We start from the raw sequence: 26094 nt of genomic DNA on the forward strand, positions 1-26094 counted from the left end.
GAATGTGCCAGGCATGTGCTGGAAAGATACCTCCAGCATCTCTGCTGAGGAGCTGGGGCTGTCTCTGGTTCGTGGCTGTGGTTGATGAGTGAGGAGCCCCGGGCTCGGTCCTGGAGCGGGAGTGATGAGGCGGAGGCGGCGCAGTGCCCACGCAGGATGCAGGATGCAGTCACAGCGGGAGGGAGTGCTCGCCGGCTCTGCCTCTCAGCAGCAGGCGTGAAAAGCAACATCCCTGGCCTACTCTGAGGAGCTTGTGTGCTGTTCTCATCCGGACTGTTCAGTGCTAAATGCAGAGCGTGTTGGTGTTGAGTTCAGAAAGAGTTTGCTGGGAGGCGATGGGTTTTTGGGGGGAGTGAGAAGGGTAGGAGGGGATTCATTCTTGCTTGTGAAATGACATAGATATCTCTGATACAGTTTGGATTTTATGACCTTTGTTCTGCCTTCATTGTGGCAGTAAGGAGACTGCTGAGAGATATCAATGCTTTAATTGCCTGCAGCTTGTGGAATCAGGACTGTATTCCAAAGGCCCTGGGCCGCTTCTGAAGGCAGAAGGAATCTGGCAGAGACTTGTCTTCCTATGGACTGTGTCTCAAGAAGAGTGGTGAGGTCATCTTAGAGGGACAAAGAACTATTGCCAGACTGCAGAAGGAGTTGTACTGTCTCCCTGAGGCTTGGTTGCCAGTATCTCATTACCAAACACTGATTTGTACTTTGCAGACATTTCTCAGGGGATTTTGTTTTTCTCCATGTGCTCCAGCTGATGAGTGCAGTGGCTCAGATGTTGTGTTGGGACGCTCTGGGCCTGGTACTCTTGGCAGTGTTTTATCTCTGCAGGTGTCACACACGCAGCTATATGGGCAGCTTGTATCTCGTACCTCAGCGCGGCTGTGCCTCCAGAGCTGAGGACATCGGCCCAGGGAATCCTGCAGGGTCTCCACTTGGGTCTGGGTAGAGGATGTGGAGCCATGGTTGGAGGAGTTTTGGTCAATTACTTTGGTAAGGACAAACTGTATTGAAAAATTTCATTTTATTTATTTGGTTTTACTGAACTGTCGGCTTTAAACTTATTTATGCTTTAGGTATTGTTATACTTTAAAGTGTAGTACACTTTTTATGAATCACAGTCATAGAACTGCTCAGGCTGGAGAGGGTCCTGAAGTCTTCAGTCCAGGCCCCTGATCAAAGCAAGGTCAGCACTGCATTCAGACCACAGTGCTTATGGCTTTGTCCTGTCAGTGTTGCAGGTTCATTAAATATGTTATGCCTAGATATCTTTAGTATTGTGGAAGCAAATCTCCAGCCTGATCCATAAGTAAGATGAATGAATCCTTTGTGAGAGAACAGGTTGATGCTGTAAAGCCTCTCGATGAACAAATGAGAATCTAATTACTTGGTTAAAAATCCTTTGCAAAAATACTTGGTTGAAGCAGTGTTGGGGAGGAAAATGTAATGAAACAAACTAATAAGAGGCTACATGGGCAATATATAGCCAGGGAGCACATAATGCTGACTCATTTTATTAAGTAAATAGATTCTCAATTTAGAAAAAAATACATCTCATTACAGGTCCTGCTGCCACATTCAGAGGAATAGGGATGGCTTGTTTAGTGATTCTGCTTCTGTTTGCCCTGATCCAGTGGCTGTTGGTTCCTGATGAAGAAGAAGGTAAATGTTCATGTCACTGAGACGCTACAAAATTAGAGCTAGTGAAGAAAGATCTCTCTGAAGCTGCTTCTGCAGCTTTCATTTTGTATGATGGTGTCTTAACTCAGATTTCAACAAAAGAGTTTGTTTTCAAGTGGGGAGTTTTTTCCTGAACAATGAAGAAATTGATGTGCTACTGCTGTAAGAAGGGCAGCACAGAGTTCTTGAATGTTGATAGAAGGAAAACATGATGTATTTTTCTGCCTGTACATCCTCTCAGTTCTGGGAATCCCTTAGGTTGGTCTTTACAGCTGTACTGAGTCATTTTAGTTCCATCCATTCTTTAAGGTCACCTCGATCCCACTCTGTGCTCTCATGTTCTACCAGTCGAAGCCACCAGCCAGAAACTGTAGAGATGGCTTTCACAGGACACAAACTTCTATGGGTTTTTTAAACCTGGGATATCTCCTTTCTGGTGGAACTTGAACTTTTTAATCTCTACCTTTATTAATATAAAGGCTAACCAGAAATAAAATACTTGGTGCAAACTTAAGGAACTAGCATAAATAAGATTCTTACAAAGACAACAAAACTCTGGCAAGTTCTGAAAGGTCATGAATTTTTGATCTGTTTTTACCCAGATATTACTTTCCAGTATGAGCTTCGAGTATGACAAGAAAGTTTTTTTAGCTGAAATATTAAATTAATTCCCCTTGACTAGTTATCAGGTTCCCTGTACTGAAGTGTTCAAATATTTATTTTGCTAGTATTTTCTTCACCTCTGTCCAAATAATAAGGGCAAAAAAATGGAAAGCGAAAGGGGTATTTGCTGCTTCAGTTTCCCATCAGCATTTACTTAATTACATGTGAACCTACAAAAGACCAGGGTGTTCATAGTGGCCTTATTCTGTTTGTTTCTGTCTTTGGGTTTCATTGAATACTCACTACCCATCTGAACAGTGTGTGTGTTAATTTTAAGCATGACAGTAATTAGGCTGCTTTCACGCAGACCAGTTGGATGAGTAAAATGAAGCATGTGGTCAAGTGTGTGCAGGATTAGTCTGCATTTCTTCACTCCTAGGGAACACCCAACCCTTGCTTAAAATAGCCAGTACTATCTAGGCATTTGTAAACCAAATATGATTTTATGATTTTGAAAAAAAAAAAAAGTATTTTTAATTGGTAAAATATTTTTACTTGGAAAAATATTTTTTTCAAACTTTGCATAATGTGTTGTTTACAGAGAGCATACAGCTATTACTGAAAACATCCCTCAGTTTCTAACAATCTGCTTAATTACTTTTTGGATAGAAATACTCTGGCTCTCTGAAGCTTTAAAGCACGTTGTGTGGGGTCATGACAGTCGTTTTGTCGATGACATTTCAAGACAGTTATGAAAACTATTACAGTTTATTGGGAGACCTCAGATGTAAAGGTCTCTTCAGAGGATTTCTTCCTTTACCTGAAACTCTTTGACAGATACTTCGTCTCCTTCAGTGTGTCACTGTCCTTGTTCTTTTCTCATGAACTGTATAACTCCATAGTAACTATGAAGGGATGTTATTTCCTTAACAAAAAAGGTGGTTAAGATGCAGAACAATTTTTTCATTCAGATTGGTATGTTTAGAAGTTTTAAGATCAGCAATGATGATGTTGGCCATGTCTCTTCACTGGCTTCTCGTTTGAAGGCAGTGTTTAATTCTGAGTATGGGTAAGTTGTAAGATGCAGGCTTTATGCAGAGAAAGAAGTTTGCTACAAGTCTGGAAGACTTATTTTCAGTTTGCATGTAACATGAAAATTACTTCTTCCATGTAATGTGAAAACAGGAATTTCTAGTGGCTAACTGAGAACAAAAGGACTATTCCACACTCTTCAGCCCTCCAGTGTGGGCAGACATCTGACATCCCTCAGTGGCACAGCCCCTGAGCCTGTGAGGCAACAGCCACGTTGCATGTCCCTGACTAGACTGTGGTGTGTGGCTCCTGGCTGCTTTCAGGGTGGTGATGACCATAGTGTGAAAGCAAGAAACACTTTGTGTTCATTGTCTGCATCAGGGTGTTTTTTTTTTAGCTTGTTGGCATTGCCAGTGATTATTTTGTTTTAAACTTCAGAAAAGACAATGCTGGCAGAAAGGATCCCAGTGCCTTCCAGTCCTGTTCCCATAGCAACTATTGACCTTGTACAACAGCAGTCGGAAGATATCATGCCTCGGACTGAGTCCAGACTCCCTCTAAAGAAAACTAAACACCAAGAAGAGCAGGAGGATGTGAACAAGCCTGCCTGGGGCATCAGCTCTTCTCCATGGGTCACCTTAGCTTATGCTGTCTACCAGATAAAAGAGATGGTTAAACTATCCAAAACCAATCCAGCTCCTGAGAATCAGCCTTTGCAGGTAATCTTTTAATGTGCAGGAAGCACATTTTAGATGCTTGAACACTGTATAGCTATGTAAATCTGTTATTACCTGGAAGGTATTTTCTGTCAGCTTGTAATACAGCTGGACTTGCGACACAGTAGTTAAGATACTGTATGAAGTAGAGTTGTTTTCCATGTATAATACAGCAGGAATACCTATTTCTTGCAAGTTTTATCTTTCTGAAGATGGGAGGAGAGGAAGAGACATAGAAAGAGGCTCTGTTTTATGGATTCAGATATACTTGAATTACCTTAAAATTTACATTTCTTTTCATATTAGGTGGAATGTGTGAGTTACACATTTTGCAAAATTTACAAGGTGATAATTGAACACGAAGATGCACAGCTGGTTAACACTGTAAAATGATTTTTATTTAGTTTTGCTTCCTTGGGTGATGCTGTCAAACATCTGCATGGTTGCAGAAATAGGTGTTCCAGGCAACTCCTGATGGGATACAGAGCCTTCTTTTCAAATAAAGTTAATCTCTCTTTTATCTAGAGTACCCCCAGATAAGAGCCATCTAAGATAAGATTTAATATGTCTGATGGCTGGTGCTTACTTTACACCATTCCCCTTCTGTCCAGTCTCCCCCAGGAAATGTTTGTAATAGCTTCACTGGTGGTTGGATATGCTTGGATCTTGAACTTGTAATGCTCTGGCCCTGCCTTTCAGACTGGAGCTGAAGCAAAGTAGGGAAGCTCTGTCCATGCAAGTTCTAGAACAGCACGGTCAGTGTCAAACCCACTGTGTTTACTTGTCTGGAAGGGGTGGGTGAGGTGCTTTCTCATGCACCCGGTAGGCGTAAACACAGAAATGCTTCTTCCATAATTGCTGTCTTTAGAAATGGGTAATTTGGGATATGAGAGTGAATCAGCAGAGCAGAGCGTGTAGGAATTTCACCTGGTCAGTGATCTCCTGCCTTCCTTACTTGACTTTATTCTTGAAAATATGTTACAGGCTTGTCTGCTTTAGGTTGGTTGGGTTTTTTAGTTGGTTTTGACCTTCCCAGAGTCAAAGAATGTGAGTTTTTAGTAGTGATACTGAAGATATCAAAAGGTCTCAGGATATCACAAGGACATCAAAGTAATTTGCCCAGTTTAATTGCTCCATTTCCCACTGTAAATGTCCTCAGGGTCTTGGTTAGTGTAAGCTGCCCCCTGATGAACCAGAGAAGTCACACAGAACGCAGGCAATTTACACTGCAGGAAAATACTGTTTTGCAGGTATGTGGTGTCTGAGAGTGGCTTATCCAACACTGCTGAACAGCACCCAGCCCCTTCCCTGAGAACTGTGAAGAGACCAGAAGGGCTTTAGTGCCTGTCCTCTATGGCACATGATCTCTTCATTATTCTTTTCTTCCTGTAAAAATACAATGCTGATATAAAAGCACTTTGTGTGCCAAAAGTTAATGCACCACATTGTATCATTTACTTCATCACCTCTGTTCTCCAAAATCTCTTATTCCTGTGTCAGGTGCCCCAAGATGACAAACTTGCTCCAGTATATTTCAGGTTTTGTACTCAGTCATTTATTTTAGGCTGATGATATTAAAATACTGAAACTAGGAAGAAAGGCTGCCTGGCTTTCTTATTAAATTTGTTAAATAACTTCCTTAAAATGAAAATGAATCATTTGGAAGGAGGGTCAGTGCACAGCGAATTAGTGACAAAAATTATTCCTTCTTATTCCATTAAAATTTTGGATTGATTTTGCTTCTGCTTGCTTAGACTCCTTCAAACAAAGGGACATGCTGGCCATAATTTCTATGCTTCAATGCAAAACAAATAATCATAGGTAGTGTATCACCTTCTAATGAAATGTATTAGCATGAGCACTTGCTGTTTCAGTCCTGGGGAATGTAACCAGTGTTCAGATGTGCACATGTTCCCTGTTAAGGCCTGTTTGAGGAGGTGGGATGGAATTGTACATCAGTACTGCAAATGTTCTGCCAGTGAGACGGTCTGAGCAGTATCTTGGGTGGGGAGGGACCTATTGAGAAAAGCTATATTTAAGGAGCATGAAAAAAAGTTATAGACTTGCTTGGTCAAAGGAATGATCTTGTCTAAACACTTTGAAGTCCAGTTTATCGGTTTTTTTCCCCTTGAAACACAACAAGTTTGTTTTTTGCATGCTTCTTGGGAAAGTGCAGTTAGGAAAAGACATGGAAGGTAAGCTACCGTCTGCTTGCTATTACTGTCATCTGGATTTAAATATACTGTTTTTGCTTTGCTGCTTTAAGTTTGATTTGTTATGTTGCGGGCGTTCAAGTAAGTGCTTTGTGAATTTGCAGCAGTGCCTGAATGCATCTGGGGGGTGCACCAGTGGGGACAGCGTCCTGAGTGCTTATGTTGACTTTTTCCATGCAATCCTTTCCCCTCTCTCTAGAAAATCAGTGAGAATTGCAGTGCTTCATCAGCCAGCTCAGCAAGACAACCCCAAAATCCGACAGATTCTGGGCAGTCCGGAAATTGTTCAGCACCAACACCTACAGCAACATCAGATTCCCAAGTAGATGGCAGCCGTGTTGTGTCGGATCATGATGCTCAGCCTGCTGCTGCAGGGCCCTGAGATGCACTCATCTTATCAAATCCAGTGCATGGAATTCTGCTTCTCACCTGGGAAACGCTGGAGTAGGAGCTCAAAAGTAGGACTTCCTTCATCTTAACAATCATAATGTGATGCAGTGCAAGCTTTTAACTATATAAAGAATATTCATATGACTACACAGAGCAACATGGAGCAGGGAAGCCAAAAGTTCGGAATTCTTGAGGGAAGTGACGTTGGCCAGATAGAATGGTAGGAAGAATTCTTGGCTGCTTTGCTAAAGCTGAGTCAAGTGCTATGAGATTCCTTTGCAATCTGTAGAAAAAAAGGAGTTCACTCCTCACTTGCTGAGGCACAGAGTGTCTGACTTGATTGGATGATTTTCTTCTTTGAATTTATTCCCAAATAAAAATTAAGAGACAAATTTTTAAGAGAGAAACTGAGTTTCCCTGAATAGTCTACTAGAAAATGCCAGATCCAGTAATTATAGAAGTGTCACAAAACTGTTTTTGTAAAGATTTCTCAGAAACAGAGTAGGTTTAGGAAGCGTATCTTAATGTTACCGTGACGGATTAAGTAAACCACACACATATTCAAAGAATATGTTTTTGAAGCTGAATTTCTCTTGTTTGAGATAAAGGTTTAGTTCTGCAAAGCAAAGGTTTTGAACTGGCATTTTAGCGAAACACAAAAGCTGGAGGAAGGCTTCTGAAGTTACTCTCAGCACTTGCAGCCGTGCAGTTGGGCATAGGTTGTGGTGTGTTTGGGCAATTTTAGGTTTGATGTTGTATTGAGACAAGAATCTTTGGTCAAGATTGCACAGCCTGAGATTGATCAGGGGTTTTGATGGACATGCAGTCTTCTTGGGTTTTTATTTCATCATCTATACAAGGGTTTATTTAATGCAGTGTAGTTACTATGGTTATTTATTAAGAAAACAGTAAGCTTTAAGTGCCTAGGGAAGGTGGGGGGATGGTAGGGAGGAATCACCTTAAAATCTTAATGTTTAGAATTATAGGGGCAAAGTAGTTGATGCAGAAATCAAGTAGAGTGAGTCTCAGGAGGAAGCAAATGTAACTCAATTGCAGTATGTTTAGGAAGTTACTTTGCCCAATGTCAAGACACTGGAGGACTTTGGATTATGTTTTGTTATGCTTCTCAATACTAACTGCAGCCAGCTTGCGTGCTGCTGCATGGTGAACATTGCTGCTGGAGGGAAATCCTCGGGCTCAGGGAGGAGTCAGGAGGGGTTTAGTCAGGATAGTGTTTTGGCCCATTTTCTTAGATTAACAGCTTGTTCCTGGGGGATTCTGAGCACTCAGCTCCCAAAGGACCGAGGGAGCCCTGCTCAGCTGCCCTCCTTGCGTGAGGTGTCAGGCCTTCTGTGAGGAAGGTGTGTGCTGTGGGAGTGTGCAGTGAGCCAGAGGCAAGGCCAGCAGACCAGGGGTAGGGAGAGGAAGATGGCAGCAGCTGAGCAGGAAAGGGGGTGCACAGGTTCACCCACTCTTGACATCTGGTGAGCTTGACTGAAGGGGTGTCCCGTAGCTGTGCTTTAGCTGTGCTTTTAGAACAACCCACGTTCTGGCAGTGCCTGGGACCAACACCACAGACAATAAAAAGAAACATCAATGACTAGCCACTAGTTACTTTTTTTGCACTTGAACCTAAATGTACTGTACTCACATAAATCCTCATGACTTGTCTAAGTGTCCTTTAAAATAAGAAATGTATTTATTTTATGTTTGTATAAGTTGGGGGAGAACTAAAGACTGAACAGGTGACAGGACAGAAGGATGCTAAAAATCATCTTGAGGCTAACCAACCATTTGAGTTCATGCTGTACGGTGTTACCTCAGCTGCTACTGCATAGCACCTGGATTGTGAAGTGAAGAGCTTGTACACTGTGTTTACACTTCAGAATTGTGTATTTGAAATGCCTGCTCTTTTTGGAATTGTATAGTCATTCTATGTTGCAAAATGGACATGTACATCTGGATTTTGATATTTGTGGAACTCTAAAAACTGTGGTAAGAAATATAAAATATCCATAACGTATTTAACAGTATCAACCTGAACTTTTATTTCATTTGCTCGTATTACAGCGTCAGCAGTGAACATAACCACCTGAACTGAACACAATTCAATGATAATGATAAGGTCAGTGGAGGATACTGAACCAAGAGCCTGGGAACTACTGTGTTAAAGCAGTGTTTCATAATAAAATCTGACTGTAGGCACTAATTCCCTTCTCTGGGTTGCAGGAATGTGAGGGATGCACACTAATGTGCATCATAAAGTGGTTGGTATGGAAGTGTGCAGGGCATCATTGTAAACACCGTGAAACAGAAGATAAATGTAGCATCCTTTGTTAAGGAAGAAAGGCTTTTGTAACAGGGCAGTGGATTAACATCTAGATTCTCTTCCCAGATTTTCTGGCTGAACAGTGGACAGTACTTAACAACTGTGTTTCAGTAAGCCTGAAATCTCCACATATCACAGGAGCACTGTGCAAGTGAACTCACTGTCAGCAAAGGGCTCCAGTGACAGCAGCTGGTTTGGGTGGGTTTTGTTTATGAAATGCCTCCAGTGTTGGAACAGGCTTGTGAGGATTTTTAAGGTTAGTATTAGATATCCACTAAAGTAGCCATCATCTTTCCCATGTTGCTGCATTTCAGTGGTGCACGTGTTTAGTGGTTTCCTGCTCTACTTTGGATAGTATTTACCCATCCCTGCCAAATGATGGATCTCACAACTACACAAAACATGAGTTGATTTTAATTTCTTTTTAATTTTTCCTTGTTGAAGTAGGTGTACCTGGTATTGCTCTAAATAATTTAGAAAAAGGGACACTGCCTGAAAACATGTAATTGCCTGAACTGGGGGAGCTGTTCCATTTAATATATTGCTTAGGTAAAATACTACCTTGATGCATAATCTGGGCTATTGGATATAAATACATATTATGTACTTATATCATACAAATATGTACTTATGTACCCCCATATTATGGAAGGAAAATCATCACCACCTCAGTAAAGAGAGGACATCCAGAAAAATTGTGTGTTTAAGCTTGAACAAATCTGATTCTCCCCCTTGGTCTCAAATTGCATGGATGGGAGTTCTTGGCTAACTATGAAGTGCACTGAAAAAACACCTGTGTACTTAAAAACCTGCAAAAAACATTTAACAGTGACATCTCTTCAAGTATCCTTTGGATAATCTCTAATAATTTTAAGTACTCCATTTTCACAATGGTGACACAGGCAAAGGTAAAATACATCTAATTTAGTCTACTATGCCATCAAAGATTTCCTCCATTTTTGCAACAGATTGTTGCTAGTGCCAGAGCCCCTGTCCAAGCCTGACTTCCTGAGTGTGGATGGCAATTTAGCTGTGGATTTGGTAGCAGCAGCCTCTCTTAGGGGTGAGTCTTGCTGCTAGTGGCCTTCCTGAACAGAACTCCTGCTCTGCTTTTGAATGTTATGGACTTAACAGTGAGTATATTTTGGATCACCTGCTTGACTGGGCTTCTGTCTGCTAAACATGCTATGGATTCTGCATAGGTCCTTACGCATTTATGGCACTAAAGGATATGAGGTGTCACTTTAGTGCCAAGTGGAGTGTTTGTTCCTTGTAAAATGAAGCAAGGTGAAGCAATATAAAGGAGGAAGAACCATGGAAGTAAGGCTTTTGAGCACCAACTCTGAGTCCTGTGTTATACAAAGGAGCTCTTGGAATATGGTATGGCTGCCACTTCTTAGCACTGTTAGAGGTAAGAGATTGTCTTCCTTGTGCAGCGATGGACAACGAGAAGCCAGGACAGCACATGCACTGCTGAAGTCACGCTGCATCATGGAGGCAGTTACAAAGAACAGGTACCCCTTCTAAAGCAAATACATCCCAGTCTGATGTACCCTTCTGGAGCACTGCCTCCTACTGCTGGCGATTCCTGGTGGGTTTGTAAGATCAGACAGTGACAGAATTGATGGTCTTTTGTTTTCCGCAGTTTGGAGACAGTAAAGGAAAACAGCGAGGTGAGTACGTAAGAATACAGGGATAGTCTAAAGAACAAAAGAAGGAAATGACCTCTGCAGGTGGATGAACTAAGGGTAGATGCTCTACTCCTTAGCCTAGGCCTCTGTAATCCATAAGCTGAAAGACAGCTGACTGCCTAAACTTCTCCCCCTGTTCTGTCTTCTCCTGCCCACACACCTCCTGTGAGAAGTCCCACAGAGGGCTGAAGAAGGGGAGGTAGGAGCCAGGTATCATCCCTTGTTGTGCCAGGAATGACTTTCTGCTTCTTACTGAATGAGCAAACTATGGAGTACTCTGAGGGCAGTGGAGCTCTATGTGGCTTATCTTCATTCCTAATTAGATGGTCACAGCAGCACTCTGGCCCTGCTGACAGCAGTTTCTCCAAGCAGCTGAAACAGTCTCGGCCTGTGTGGCCTTTTCTGGGCTGTTGAGAGGCCTGGAATGGACAGAGCACCTGTGGTAAGGTGGCACTGAATCTGAAGGCAATAGTAAAAATACCTTTGGGGATGAAAATCCTCTCCTAAATCATCTGCACTGTCAGAAATGGAGAAGCAGAGGGCTGAAGAGAGGTTTAGCAGAAGTATCCATAGAAAAGGGAAGAGCAGTATGTAAATAAACAAAGTCATGGAAAGAACAAAATGCAGTATTAACTAGAGCAGAGAACAAGAATGGAGCAATACAAGCAGAGAGTGAAAAGTCAGGCAGGGTTTTGAGTAAGGGGAGCTTTAAAGTGGAGAGGCAGAGTGAAGGTAACAGACAGCAAGCCCAGCCAGAAGAGCAAACCAACCTCGTTCAACTGCATTAACTCTGTGAAAAGTCTCACAATAAACACAGTTTATCGGCACTCTAATGGCATTAATAAAAGTGTTGACACATAGTGTACTTAATAAAAGCAGAGTATTAAAAACTGGTTCTTCTCCCTCTAGTGCTCAGCACAGAGGACTTGAGGATGGAAAGAGACAAAACAGGTTCCCCGTTTCCTAGAGGTAGTATCCTTGGTAAAACAAGGCATCCTGGTGGGACAGGCTGCTGCCTGCCATGTTTGCTTCCCCAGTTAAAATACCAGTAGTATCAGACTCCTCTTCACTTGAACAGCCCCAATGGTTTCTCTGTTGCTCTGACCAGGTAACATCAGTGATATGGGAAATATTATTTTCAAAAATCCTTGTTTGTCCACCAGCAACCACAAGAAATGGCCAAGTGGGAGTTCTCAGTCTGTATCCTTCCTTTCTAGGACAAACGTGTTTTCCCTCTCCTTTTTTTTTTTGTTATTTCCCAAAGCTCAGAGCAACTCAGTAGCATATGGAAATGAAATTTGTTTATGCATTTCATCTCCGTTCTCCTCATCTTCATGGATGGAATTGGCTGGATCATCCTGCTCAGACCGTGCCCTTGTCTCAAAGAGCTGCTCCTCCAGGAAGGAGCTCCCAATGCCGTATTCCTCATCATGTGCCTTTGCTTCTGCAGGTGAGACGTGGGGAAATCCCAGAACAAAATCTGCAAACCTGCCAAATATTTAAAGGGAGAAGTGAGCAGCTGAGAAATTAAAAAAAAAAACAACAACAAACCACAACTGTAAATGCTGGGGATACTGCTGTTTAAGCAGAAATGTTTTAAGGACATGCTTACAGGCAGTGCAGGTGAGGGGAAGTTGCAACAATGGATGGCAACGACTCTGCAGACTGATTTTCCTGCCTCATCTTTTCAGTCTTTTCTATAGAAGTAACTTTTGCTCTTCTGGAAGCCATCCTACAAGGTCTTCTGACTAAGCAAGAAGACGTAACTTCCATTTTCTCATCTTGTCAGTGCTAATGGGATAATCCAGAGTAAGCATTTGTACAGCTGGATAGGTGGTACTTTAGCTTCTGAAAATAAATTAAAGCTGTAGCATATTTGAGACAAAGGCTGTAAGAATTCGGGTAAGTTGGTTTGCTAATGAAAGGAAATATGGTGAGAACTCTGCATTCCTATATTGCTGTGCAATCACCTTGCTTCTGGTGCTGCATGCACACGGTGGGGCAAGCTGAGCTCAAGTCTTGCCAAGGAATTCCTGGAGCTACAAGCTGGGAATTCTGCAGCTGCTCCAAGTAAATGCCAAACTGGAGGTCTGGCAGAAGAAAGCATAAAATCAGCACTGTCCCTACATTTCATTTGCCACAAATCCTACTTTCAGTGGACAACTCCACTGAAGAGAGAGAGTGGAACTGGAGGTTTCTGGCAAGCGTGTGGGAACAGACGGCAGTTCTGACACCTGGGTAAGTGTCGACAGCATCAGAGGAATGTATGAAAGAGGAAATGCAGCTACATTCTGGAGTTCTGGTAAACTGATCAATAATTTACATTTTAGACTTAACATTTCTGCGAGATGAATGCTGTCACCTCGCTGTTCTTGGAAGCTCTGTTAGTCTAAATGGGGAACAGCTTTGGGCTGGCTGGTTTACAGGTCTGCCTTGTGATGAACTGCTGTCTGATGCTTAATGGGAGCTTGACGGAGGACTCAGCTTCAAATCTTCTGGTTCTCCTTTTTATTTTTGTATTCTTATCTAGTTAACAGTTTATAAGAATTGTATTAACAAAGTGATGTCTAGAAAATACATGTCTCCATTGTTTGTTTTGCGCATTTGGCAGTATTTGGTTGTACAATACTGCAGTAAGCTTTCACTTTTTTATTTCTATCATGCTAGAGAATGCAAGCAGCTTAGGAAGTAAGACTGTTTAACTGTAAATCTATAAGATCTGGCAGAAAGGCTGTCTGCATGCCCATCCAAGGAAGATTAAGGTTCTGAAACTGGTTTTACCTGGTCACTGATGAAAATCCAAGCTGGCTGGAGCTCCTTTAAAATTGTGACACTTGGTTCTGTGGCAAGAACTAAGTCTTTGTGGCTGGCTAATATGTGAAATTCTGTTTCTGACGTCTTAAGTTTTGGTTTTGATGGGAAAACACTGTTATGATGATTAATTTTATATTCTGCAAGCTTTTCTGGCTTCATTTGTCTGACCCTTCCTGACCTATATTTGTTTAAGTCTGTCTCTTAAGCTATACATGGCATAGCTCTTCCACCTGTTACACTTGCTAGGTGCAGGCATTGATTTCTTTCTCTTAGTGATACTTCAAGTAATAGGATTCCCTGACTGTCCAGGTTTGCAGCTGGAGAGCTTAACATAGGTAATATTTGAGTATGTATCTTCAGCCTGCCCAAATTTTACACCACAAAAAAGGGCACTGCTCTAGAGCCTGAAGGAGGGCCATTTCCCTGGTGAGAGAGCCACCAGCTCCTACAGCCAAACTGTAGGAGCTTAGAGAGGCACTCCAGGAAGCCTCCAGGAAGTTTTATGACTGTCATTTAGCTGTGAATGTCTGCAAACTCTCAAGAGTAATTTATGGTCAGGGAGGAACAAACAGGGATTTAATACCACCAGCAAATAATACCCTTGGGAGGTGTGGCTGTGGTCTTGAGCAGGATATGCAAGACAAACTCACCTGGAACCGTGCCTGAAGTGGCATTTAGGTCTGCAGTGCAATGAGTTTCCTGTTTTAGAGGAGCCAGGTTTTCTTACCTGTGTGGGGACCTCAGTTTGGATACAGCTATCCATGATGGGAAATCTGGGTTCCTGCAGAACGAGCGCAGCTCCTCCAGAGCTCTGATAGTTTCAGTTTCACCTTGTTCTCGATACTCCTCTTCAGTCAGGTATTTAAACACTAACTTTTTTGATTTAAAGTGAGTCTTCATTTTTCTAGAAAGAAATGAAAACAACTGGTATTTCTAAAGTCTTCTGGCACATAATTATCATCTGCCCTTTTTCTCCATTACCTGCTATTAACATGCATTAATAATTCTATCCTTTTAAAAGGACAAGCTATATTTTTGCATTTGAGTACGAGGAACATAATGTGTGCTACCTCTTTACCCTAGGTCTTAACTGAAGCTATGATATTTCACATAATTACATTTAATGAGCTTCAAATGAGCTTTGGATCAGGTCCTTATTGTGTATGCGTGGACTACAATCTCATAGAATTAAATAGATGGCTGCTTGCTCAGCCATTTTTAGGTGCAAAATGCAAAATGTGTCTGTGCAGAGACAGGGGCTGAATCAAAACCCAGTCTGCATATGTTACTTCAAAGATAAGCGATGCTCTAAGCCTGTTACGAGTTGTTCATGTTGTTTACTAGATTGCTTCCCTTAAATCTTGCTTTAAATTACAAAACTGAGTAGTCTGAGGCCAAAATGTTTACAATCTGATGTTTTTTTAGCTGCTGCGTAGCGATGTATAATATAATTAGATATAAATTAGAAAGTGTGCCATGTTCCGTTCCCTTCTGTTGACTGCTTTCAATTTAAATGTTGTGATGAGTTAAGATAAGCAAGGGCTGGATGCCCATAAAACTTTCAGCTCTGCATAAAAACACCTGCTCCAACAGCAGCATTCAACTTTCCTCCTTATTTCCCTCTAAAGCAAGAGAGAACTAGCCATTGTTCAGGTCAAATGGTAAGGGTCTTGCTGGCTCACATAAAGCAAGATTCTGAGTTACTTTGATATACTTCCAGCTCTGAACTGTGTATCTGGCATCATGGCCTCACAGTTCAGTGCTATGGCCTAGTGTTTTTAAACAGAAAATCATTCTCCTAAGAGATTTTTGTAGAGCTGTATTTCTTTATAGAAGGATCAGTTCATGAAAGCCAAAAAAGAGAACCACATGACAAATGAACTCCAGTGTTTCAGGGTAAAACAGGTATGTTCTGTGAACTTGTGGCCACATCACACTCCTTTCAGAGTGTGCTGAACCTGCTTACGTCAGGTAACTATTGATGTTGCTTTTGAAACAGCTGGAGCTTCTCAGCTGCAGGCAAAAACTGGTCTACAAATGATAAATTCTACCTAAAATAAAAAAGCTTCAACTCAGTCCACACTTCAACATGTAGAAAGAACACAGGAGCAAAGCAGTATGTTCCTCAAAGGGAAAAAAATGTGTAAAAAAACTAAACCCCAAATAATTTGGGTTTTATTATTTTGTTTATGCCAGTTTTAGCCTTTGCCCCTTTGCAATTCTCTGTGGTTCAGCAGAGTCCACAGCTAAGAACAGTCTCCACTAAAAACTCTGAACCTGGATGCCATCACTGAAAAGAAAAAAAACAGATGTAAACTGGTAGGGCTTTTTATAATCTTCATCTGAGTTTTGCACTTGTGATAAAATGTGCTTCAAATCCAAGGCTGAGCAAACACGTTGTTCCCGTATTGCTGATGAAAATACTTAGAGAACTAAGGTCTACCCACTGAAGGCAGTTTCCATTCCAAATGGCACAATGTAAATGGGGCCTAGGAATATAGGGGAATATCTCCATAGTTCTAATAGATTGCTGCCACAAAACAGAGAGGTAGGTACATCTCAGGTAATAACCTTGGAAAACTAAATGGAACACATTCTTTTTGTGGACATGTGGTTTTAGTCTCTGAACTCTATGCTGCAGGTTACTTTTGAACAGCTGCTTCCTCGGTGATGGTACTGTTTTATCCCTTAAGATTCCATACAAGTTACCTGCAGGTTCTCTCACTACATGTGAAGCCAAGGCACTACTGCTGCAGTCTAATCAACCAGACAGAAATGTTCTGATTACCATATGCTGCAGACTAAAAGGTGCTACATTTGTCCTTAAGAGCACAGTTATATTTCTCCATCATCCGTAACAAAACCTCATGCTTAAAACTGACAAATAGAAAGTAATTCCTGTCTCTCAGGGAGAGACCTTAAACCTTTTCTATTGCAGTTTTACATTTGGAAAAAATATGAACAAGTACTAGGGGTTCTTAAATCATTATTGAAGTGTAGAGGTTTTTTTTCATTATCAGCCTCCAATATTTCCTGGTGATCCCAGGACCTGGACATTCACAAATAGATACAAACCTGGCTATGTGACAAGCAGCACCAAGGGGATAACACAGGCCTTTGGAGCAGAGGCTGACTGCTATCACTGCATATGCAACTTGAGGGATGGTGACACCACAGTAAATCAAGACAAATGCTGTTAATTGCAGCATCCACGTGAACAAGGTTATGCTGAGTTCAGTGGTGAGTGGCCCGTGCTGATAGCAAATGGCAAAGCTGGTGATCCCAACAGCCAGAAAATACCCTGCAGGAACAGAAAAGTAGGACATGGAGAATAAGATGCAAACTACCCCATAAGCTTCATCAGTTTGCTTCGCAAAGCTTGCAACTGCTGTGAAGTACAGCTCGAATCTTGGGTTGTCTTAGAGATACCTGCATTGTTTTATGTGCTTTGTATTTCAAAGGTGTGCAGAGATCATGAGGTGATCTGTGAACAGCCTTTAGCTAATGCTGTGACCTGCACATGAATTCTCCTCATGTGACAATGTCGAGGCAGATGCAGGATCAATAGGTTTGTCAGCCCCTGCAGCCACCTCCAGTTGGCAATTTATTCATCCAGTTTCCACATGTAGTGAAGTACAAAACAGAGGAGCTGCCCTTTAGCTCTTACAGGAGAAGTATGTAATGGCAAATCAATGAACAAGTAATACAGGCAAAATCTGCTCTTAAAACTTCTAGTCCACTACATCAAACTCTTTATTTAATAATACAATGTAAGTGCTCATTTGAGTGGATTAGGAACCTCTGGAATATCTCAACGACTACGGCTTAAGAGAAAAATGTACTCCATAAGTGAGTCACTTGATTTTCTTTTTTATGGGCAGGTATTCATCTGACCACTAAATTAAACCAAAATCTGCAACACATTTTTTGATAATTTTCTTACCCAACAGGTAGTTTGTGTGTTCAGACCACAACCACTGCATATTCTCTTTGAAGCAGTAAATAAAATAGAGAGAGGCCATCCAGCAGCCACTCATTAGGATCCAGAAGGTACTGTGCTGAAAATAAATAAATAAAAAAAAAGTAAAATAACTTAAAATCAAAAATTTCCAGTCAGAATCAGGATCATTTTTTGCAAAGGAACTCAGAAGCAAGAGCAGATGTGATATTCTTTAGACCTACAGGGCTTATGATTCGCACTGAGACTTCCCTTGCACAGCCCCCTGCACACTAAAACAATATCAATGCTCAGTGGAGCAACTGCATCTCTATTTGTGTATCATGTCCCAGTGTCACAGTGTACGCCTATTCCTGTGTATTCCCAATTAATATATCTCAGTAATATTAAGGGAATGCACAGGCTTTGTAAAAGTAAAGGATAAATTCACATCTGCCTTGCAATGAATTGCCTTTGGTGAATGGAAGAGACTCTGTCCCAGTTGCCACTAAAACTGTATTTTTATTTAGATTAATTCATAGATTCAAAAGTAAGCTTAGCTCCAGTCCAGTAAAAATAATTTATGTTTCAGAATCAACATCTTGTACATCAACAATCTTCACTTTAAACCCAGGGGGAAGATAACTAGAACTTGATTCTGACCTAACTATATTTACTTGATGGAAGCAATCTTTCAGTCACTGCAGTGCAGTCACTCAGCCACAAAATCAGAACAAGATCAGAATCTGGCTCTGTACTCTCACTTCCTATATTATTATAACTATTATTATTTTGTTTTATAAATGTAGATTTACCCTTGGAATAAACCTTTTAAGCGTCAACAGGACAAGGACTAGCAGAGCAAGAACACCCAGTATTATTCCAGAAAGGTAAAAGAATTTGGTACTCCTGTAAAGAGAACAAGAGAGAATATGGTGAGAAATGTAATTTGTAATTGGTTAAGATGCCAACATTTGTAAGAACAGCAGTGATCTTCAATAAGAACTTAACACAGCTGAAAGTTAGAGTTGTACTTATATGGTTAACAGGCCCAGTTCAGATATTAAATCTGTGGAAGGAAAAATCCCCAACAGATGCTAAAGGTCACTGGAGTTGTTATAAGGTAGGAAACTGTGCTGGGCTTTTTTAAAGCTCACACTATTTCTGATTTCGTTGATCTCCTGGTCTTTAGTTATTTCATATTCTTCTATCTAGCAATATGGTTCCGTACTGCATGAGAGGTTTTATTTTAATTTAGAATGTAAAAAACCCTCCACAAACCCACAGGCTTTTTTTCTAAGCCTGTTTATTATAAAGCCTGACTTACTAATTCACAGTTAACACTATAAAACCTATTGCTGCTCTGCTTGTTTTAGAGGTGCCTCCTGAAAATTATTTTGTGACTCATTTTGCTTTGAAGTCATGGGCCACGTATTTTGCTATTAACAATTAAGTATCCTCCCTTACATGCTATGCAAAACGTGATGGGGAAAGGGTGGCACAAAAGTGGAGGCAGAAGAGGCCCCAGATGTCTTCATCTTAAGCATTTCTCCCCAGGAAGGCATCGTTGCTAATATGCAGCATTATTTAGCATTCAGCTAACCTCAATGGTCTACAAAAGGGAGAGAGGGTTCTTCTGAATCCACACAGTTGCTCACTGAGGATTGTCTCGGTGTCACCCACTGCAGGAGGCTTGGATACAGAAACCCTAACACAGCTAAGTGATTAATGGAGTGCAGCACTCCAAGGTGTGTCACAGTCTGTCCAAACACAAACGGTATGAAGAAGTTTTAAATATATGTTCAGTTCCTTATTTCACTTTCCCAAAGAACCGTCTCTTTAGCTTAGCAAACAAACCAAAGATGCACAGGCTTTGGGAAAGAAGGTCAAAAGCAGCTTGTACTCACCTGCTCAGGCTGTTTGCAAAATGGAACAGAAAAATTCCAGCTACAAACAAAAACAAGAGCTTTCCATCTAGCACTAAAAAAAGGAGGAAAAAAATAGAAATTTACTTTAGACTAGTTCAATCTGAAATGCTGATTAAATAAAATATCAACAGAAAAGTCCCAAGCTTCTTACAGCAGAGGTGGCACATCCAGTAGCACTGGCAATACCAAGCTATCTGTAATCTGAACTGAAAGCTTTGGTACTTACTTTCTCGTTTCACCCTCACAGTGTACGGTACAGTTTTGAAGGGCTGTATTTTGAAACAAATATCCTCTCCATATTGTTTTAGGCTCATGGAAGTTTCTGTACATGTCTCTGGCTTCCAGAGGATTTGAACAGCACATGCAGCAAACTCAAAAACAGTTTCTGAATTCCGACAGTTGCTTTTTTCTGAAATAGGCTCAAACCTGAACTTTTCTCTGCTGTTAACTTTTACCTGGAAACAAAGAACAGCATACACAGAGAAGTAGCTCAGAATCACTATGAGGTTTTGTTTTTCTGAGCTGTATAGCATATAAGCCATACATGTGGTAATGAAGGTCAATCTTAGTTGTTTAATATTGGTTATTTACATTATGCAAAGATTAACCATTTACAATTAATCACCTTACAAGGTGATTTAGAGAACTCATCAGCAGCAAAGTTCAGTGGAGAGGCCTCAATCCATCCAATAGCTGAGTTTGGATGACACTTGCCCACATACAAATTTCTAACAAAACCAGTAATATCTGACACAGTGAGTGTGTCACAACTGCGTTTTGTCTTCAAATGCACACATTTCATAAAGGTGTTTGGTGATAAGCAACAGCATTTGTTGCAGAGGTTAACAGAAGTCCATCAGTGGAAAAGGTGTGCAATAAATAATATCATTACGCTGCATTTTTATCATGGTCTGACCTATACACCACTGAAACTACTAATTACAGAGAGATGCTGCTCTGATCTTGCCTACTGACCGTGCACTTTGCTGGTAAAAGCTCACATGAAATGTGCAGCATATCTGAATGATCCCCACATGGCCTCTTACCTGAAGAGTTGACCACAGGTACTGTAAGTGAATGGTTCTGTTTTGCACATAGCAGTAACAGTTTTCATCCTGTTTCTCAATGACATCCATCTCCTGCAATAAGCTACAGTTTCTTCCTGGGGAGGAGAGAGCAAAAATGTTAATTTTAAGCATGAATCAAATTCAGATGTATCATTTTAGTCCATTCCATTGTTATATATGCTGAAACAAGTTCAATATGATTTAGATGAAAATTCAAATTAGACTTCTAATCAAGTAATTTAGGCTCCAAAATAAACTGCTACACCTTTGAAGGAAAAAAAACAAAACCAAAAAATTGTATTCCAGAAACTCTTGGCTTTGATATCAGTGTTTTGATGGCACTGGAATTGGGCCTCTGGGCCAAATTCACTGCTGGCATGAGTGGGTGTAACTCCAGTGGAGTTGCTTGTACCAGTGGTGAATGCAACTGTGGGAGTCTGGGCAGGTAAACAGGTTTACATATTAAAATAGTCATTGAGCACATGACACGGCTGCTGAGCGCAGAAATCATACTCCTCTCCCTTGGAAACATTCCTAATGTTAAATAACGCAACTTTTCTTTTTAAAACTTTTTTTTTTCCTGATATAGTCCAGCCATGGCATATAACAATGGAACTGCGCTGATAGCTCACATTGAATTAGGGATGCTATTTGTTCTAACCCTCCTGAAACTTTAATGAGCCCCTGTGATCTTCAGAATTAAGGTTGCCCTTTTGAGCAGAAATGGACCTAAAGGATTTACAGAGCAAACTTTGAATAACATACATTCCGATCCATATACATGTGTAAAGTATATCCCACAGTGCATTACTGCAGTGTTCCAGGAACATAATTAAAGAGAAGAATAAAGGAAATAATTACAGATCTGAAGAGAGGGACTCATCTGGCTTACTGAATAAAAAAATGTAGGTCTAAGCCAAGCTCAGTAATAACTGCTAACGCACTGTCATGCACTCAGAGCAGCAAAATGAGTATGTGCAAGCAGTCTCAATCTGGACAAGGAGATACTGTGTGCAGGTAAAAACCTGGTGTGTCTCTATAAGGAAGCTGAAATTAGGCTAAATTATATTTTAACCAATTTAATTAAGCCAATGAAAAATACCACGGATGTTCTTACGTAAGTTTATTACAGCATTCCAGAATTAGTGTTCACACATGATCCTGCTAAATTGGTTTAACCTGAAAATTTGGGCATTTTTATTGTGGAAAAATTAACCATCTGATTAATTGTCATCCATGGCAAATCCAGCAGGAGGGAACACAACCACTCAGACAAGGGCTGGTTGTACCTTTAGACAGGCACTTCCACAAAGGTCATCAGATGAAGTTGCAAAAGGATTCATTTGTCGCTGAGGTGCTGCCGACTGACGCAGCAAGGTGGCGAGGCTGGGCACTGCCCAGGGCTAAAACCAAGATAATCCAGTAACAGGAAATGGCAATACCCTCCCAGAAGGACAAAACACAGCCCAGAGTGCCCACGCCTTCCCTGCAGGGTGTCTTAGGATTTTCTGCCACTACGGATAAGCTATCCATCCACGTCAGAAGCAAGGTCATCCATATGATGACTAGCAAGTATTTTCTTTCTCCCCTTCGTTTTAAGGAATTTTTCTTGAGAAAAATAATCTGCTTGAAACATTACATCAGCTCCACAGAATGAAACAATCATGTTCCAAAAGGAAAGATGCTTCTGAATAGGTAACTCTTGAGGTGGCGGGGAATTTTATCTACTGTGGGGACATACAGGTGAGGTAACTCTCAAAATCTGAGATTACAAAAAAAAGAAATTTGAAATTATGAGCAATCAGCGTCTGCTGCAGAATCCGGTGGATGCCCAAGGCTCAGGACGTCAACGCAAGGAGGAAGCAGGTTCTCGAGTTCCGTATTGCTACTAAAACTGAGCACAACAGCCTTCAGGGTTTTGACTGCCCTCAAATATGTTAATAAAAGATCAGTTCTGCATCAAATTCCCCTGACCCTGAGAAGGCCAGAGGGAGTCACACAGACAGCGAGCTCCCAGCCCCGCCGCTGGGGCGGGACGGACGCGCCCGCCCTCTGTGCCCCGGGAGGCTCTTTGTCCGTGCGGGCACTGCCGGGCCGGGTCCCTGCGGCCCTGCCCGCCCGTCCCAGCGGGGACCACAAGGCACAGTCCTGTGGAAACTGAACTGCGAGGGAGCAACAGGAGCACAGGGCAAAGCGCCTCAGGGCCGCGGCCGCCCCGATCCCCCGCAGCTCCCGGCGGGGCGCAGCCCCCCCCGACCGCCGGGCAGCGCCATGTTGGGCGGGAGCGGGACCCGCGGGGGCCGAGGGAAACCGGGGAGCGGAGCGTGTCCCTCGCTCCCTGCTACCAAAGGGACGGCGCTGGAGAACCCCCCAGCCTGTGACCACCCGCTCTGCCCCGCGCAGCCCCGCGGCCGGGAGGGGACGGGCAGTACCTGGTGGCGGCGCCTCCCCGCTGCCCGCGGCCGCCCCGGGTAGCGCCAGCCGGAGGAGGAGGAGGAGCAGCCCCGGCCCCGGCCGGGCCCGGCGGCGGGGCAGCCGCGCCGGACCCATGCGGCGGCCGCCGGTGCCGCCTCGGCCCTCCCGGCCAGCGAGGGCGGGGAAGGGGCGGTGCGGCCCCGCCGGCTGCGCCCCCCGGGGGCGGTGCGGCCCCGCCGGCTGCGCCCCCCGCGGCGCCGCGACCGGCCCGGGGCTGCGGCTCCACCCGGTGTGTACCAAACATGTCCCAAACATGTCCCAAACGCCTGTGGGGCGGCCGGGGCGGCTCGTCTGGGGTATGACCCCCTCCTTCGGCTTCTCGTAGGTCTGTGCCTTAAAGGCTTCCGTGGGGCTGAGAGGGTGCGCTTGGAAAGAAGGGGGACAACCATCGAATGCAACAGCTCAGCGAAAGCGCGTCCTGGGATTGTGGTCCCATCAGCCCGGCTGACCCACAGCGTTGGCTGCCTGGTTCCAAACCAAAGGCTGACGTGAACAGCTGGTGACACTTCCAAACCTCAACCAAGGCGGCTGAACGGGACAGTGAATTCTGGCCTCCTTGTGCACCCTGTTCCCCAGCCCCTTCCCCACCCAGCCCGAGGGAAAGGCCAACTCAGGTCACCAGGGTGCCGGCAACCAGCGGTGGCTGAGTCAGACACTGAGCAACACACATGGGTCAGTCCCTCTGCCCACCCAGCGCTTCCCTGAACGGAGTGTTATTAGATGCTTTGATGGAGGTGAATGTCCACAGCTTTCCTGTATTTCCTAGGCAGCCACGAGGAGAGCCTGGAGCAGGTTTCATCATTCTCTTGACAGCTCACGAGCGAGGTCCAACTCAGCTCAGTCCCTGCTTGCTCACTGCAGTCATTTTAGATCACTTGTGAGTCACAGTCAGCAGTCAGGGGTGGAAAGGGCTGGAGTTCTTTTTCCTATTCTATGAAAATCAATAAACACAATTTTGCCAAGGCATTCTGGCATCACTGTTGTCTATTTTTATACCAAGCCCTACATTTGGCTTTTCCAACCTACTTGCTTTGCTACGACGGGTTCCCTTCCATGTTCTTTAAACAATGCTATTTGTCTGCATGAAGGTTGGTTGTCATTTTATTTTTTATTGTTTAGGGCTGTATCCAATTCCTGGGGGTGCCAGGATGGGCTTTTTTAGCACCTGAAGGGTGCTGCCCACTGCCTCGCACCTTCTCTCGGTGCTTACATCTGCAGGGAGTGGGCGGTGCAGGGCTGCGGCTCTCCTCGCCTCACCTCCTACGCCCGCTTGGCGCTGGCTGGGCTCTCATCTAACTGTGGATTTTTCCTTGCAAGTACTGAGGAAGTGGAGGATAAGGGCAAAAATAGTTGGGATTTGATAGCGCGTGCAACATCTGACAAACTTCAGTCTCCAAAGGAAGCTGCGATTGATTTATATCTTTGTCTTTATGTAATTTGGGTGTTGCCTCCATGTAACTTTTCAAGCACTTTCTCTGGCAAAGTTGATGAAGAAAGAAATACTGGTGTTTGTGCTTCCCTGGTTCCCTGATAAAACCTTAGAAATATGTTACCTCTTGTTTGTGTGTCTACACAGCAAGGGACCATCATTGCCAAGTTATTAGAGGAATCCCTTTCACATTTTCAATTTGCAATATTTTTTCGGTTATGTTAACCTTCTTGACAGTATTTTTTCTGGGAAGGGAGAAACTCTGCGTTCAGTTCTTGCTTGTATTTTCATTCCTAGAGCTCTTTCCACTTCACTGCTAATTAACTTTCAATAACTGTCGTAGGGTTACAGTCAGCCAGCATGAATCAGACAGAAAATGTAGCTTTAGGGGACTGCACTCTGTCAAAAACTATTAGAAACCTGTGCTTGATTTCCAAGGAGAATATACTCGCTCAAGCAGGATACAGCAGCTATTAGGCAGTGTTCTACCTCAGTAAGAAAGCCTCAATAAAACGGACTCCAGGGTTTTGGTACAGCCCTTCTTTCGGGGTGGCTCTAAGTAATTATGAAGCATTTTCCTTGCTTCCCGTTTGTTTGGTTTCCTAAATGCTGGTGGTGATGCTTAGGCCAAAGTTTTGGTTCTGAGCTTGAAGGCAATATTTTTACTTATTTACTCACATATATAATTTGAGATGGAGGAGAAGGAAGAGGTCCCTTATAGGTGCAGGTCAGCTTGTGGAAGCTCTGCCCTTCCAAGGTGTTTTCGGTTGGGGAGAGGTGAGTGAGCACAGGTTTTGACTGGGAGTGCTCAGGGAAAGACTTGGCTGTGGCAGACAGCGAAGCCCGTGGTACCAGGAATGGGTGACATTCCTGAGATGTAGCATGCAGAGCTCTGCAGCTCCATGCTTTTGACAAATTACCTGTTTAGAAATTAGGAAGGAGGCAGGGGAGAAGTGCAGAGCCACATCCACAGCATGTGTTTTCCTCTCAGGCTTTTGGAGCCCTGCATTATGCCACCCCATAGACTCTGGCCCCTAAAACACTCCTTAACATCTTCAGCAATGCCCTTGTCTAGCTGCTTGAAGGCTGACTGCAATGTTAGACGTGATACATAATTCTCTTTGTCCTGCTGAATCCTCGTTCTTCCACAAAGACCCCAGGTACTCACTGCTGATGATTGATTTGGCCTGTGCAGCCATAGGAATAGGCCACAGCTGTGTGAGTCACTGATGGGGAGGGAGCTCCTCTGTGCTCCTCAAAGCCCTGCCTGCCTTGGGCTCTAGTGCAGTTGGAGGCAGCCCCTCTCCCCTGCAGCATCTGCAAGCCCAGGCTGAGGACAAGGTGCTCAGTTCCCAGTTCCCACCCCTGGAAGTGATGCTTGTTGCCCACTTGCAGCCTGCTGTTTACTTTCTAGCTAGAGCGAATAGAGACTTTCAATTTCCAGGTGTGCTCTTAAAACCTCAACCATTCTCCGGGTGACTAAGGATGGTTTGTTTAATTTTCGTTTTCCCCCCTTTGCTCTCCCTTCCCGCTCCTTACATCAGCAGTGGGTATAGTTTGTCTGCAGAGTTACAGGGTGTTTTATCTTTCTTTGGCTGGCCTCAAGTGCATGGGGGTTTGTTGAAGCAATGGCATTCTTGATTTCTTAGAGCTGGTATGTGGGTGTTGGATTGTGTCATTCGTAGGAGGTGAGCGTCAGAGGAAGTGGGATCAACTGCTGGAGGAGGTGTGTAAGCCAGGTACTTAATATTTGGTTTCCTGGAAAAGCAAGGAAAAAATAGCAAAAC

The 26094-nt window shown here is 43.0% G+C and overlaps 2 protein-coding genes across 6 annotated transcripts in view; one reads left to right on the forward strand and one right to left on the reverse strand.

The window, feature by feature from the left end:
• MFSD6 (major facilitator superfamily domain containing 6) overlaps positions 1-8670 on the forward strand; it is a 34272-nt gene extending 25602 nt beyond the window's left edge. For 3 of the 5 annotated variants that reach the window (XM_027637207.1, XM_027637208.1, XM_027637209.1), the window contains 4 exons: positions 835-996; positions 1567-1665; positions 3757-4037; positions 6447-8670. In XM_027637207.1, coding sequence (XP_027493008.1) covers positions 835-996; positions 1567-1665; positions 3757-4037; positions 6447-6629 — 725 coding nt within the window. In that variant the 3' untranslated portion in view covers positions 6630-8670. Of the gene's footprint in view, positions 1-834; positions 997-1566; positions 1666-3756; positions 4038-6205; positions 6230-6446 lie in introns of all 5 variants that reach the window. The other 2 variants (XM_027637211.1, XM_027637210.1) reach the window with 2 other exon arrangements.
• Positions 8671-11410: 2740 nt separating this feature from the next.
• On the reverse strand, positions 11411-22968 carry NEMP2 (nuclear envelope integral membrane protein 2). The gene is made up of 9 exons (XM_027637212.1): positions 22836-22968; positions 20383-20498; positions 19563-19791; positions 19316-19388; positions 18224-18317; positions 17415-17529; positions 16547-16772; positions 14199-14375; positions 11411-12145 (listed from the first exon to the last, which is right to left on the reverse strand). The coding sequence occupies exons 1-9, from the start codon at positions 22951-22953 to the stop codon at positions 11923-11925; spliced, it is 1371 nt and encodes a 456-aa protein (XP_027493013.1). The 5' UTR covers positions 22954-22968; the 3' UTR covers positions 11411-11922.
• Positions 22969-26094: the final 3126 nt, after the last annotated feature.

This window comes from Corapipo altera, unplaced genomic scaffold (assembly GCF_003945725.1).
Source record: "Corapipo altera isolate COAL_440 unplaced genomic scaffold, ASM394572v1 45, whole genome shotgun sequence".
Classification (NCBI taxonomy): Eukaryota; Metazoa; Chordata; class Aves; order Passeriformes; family Pipridae; genus Corapipo; species Corapipo altera.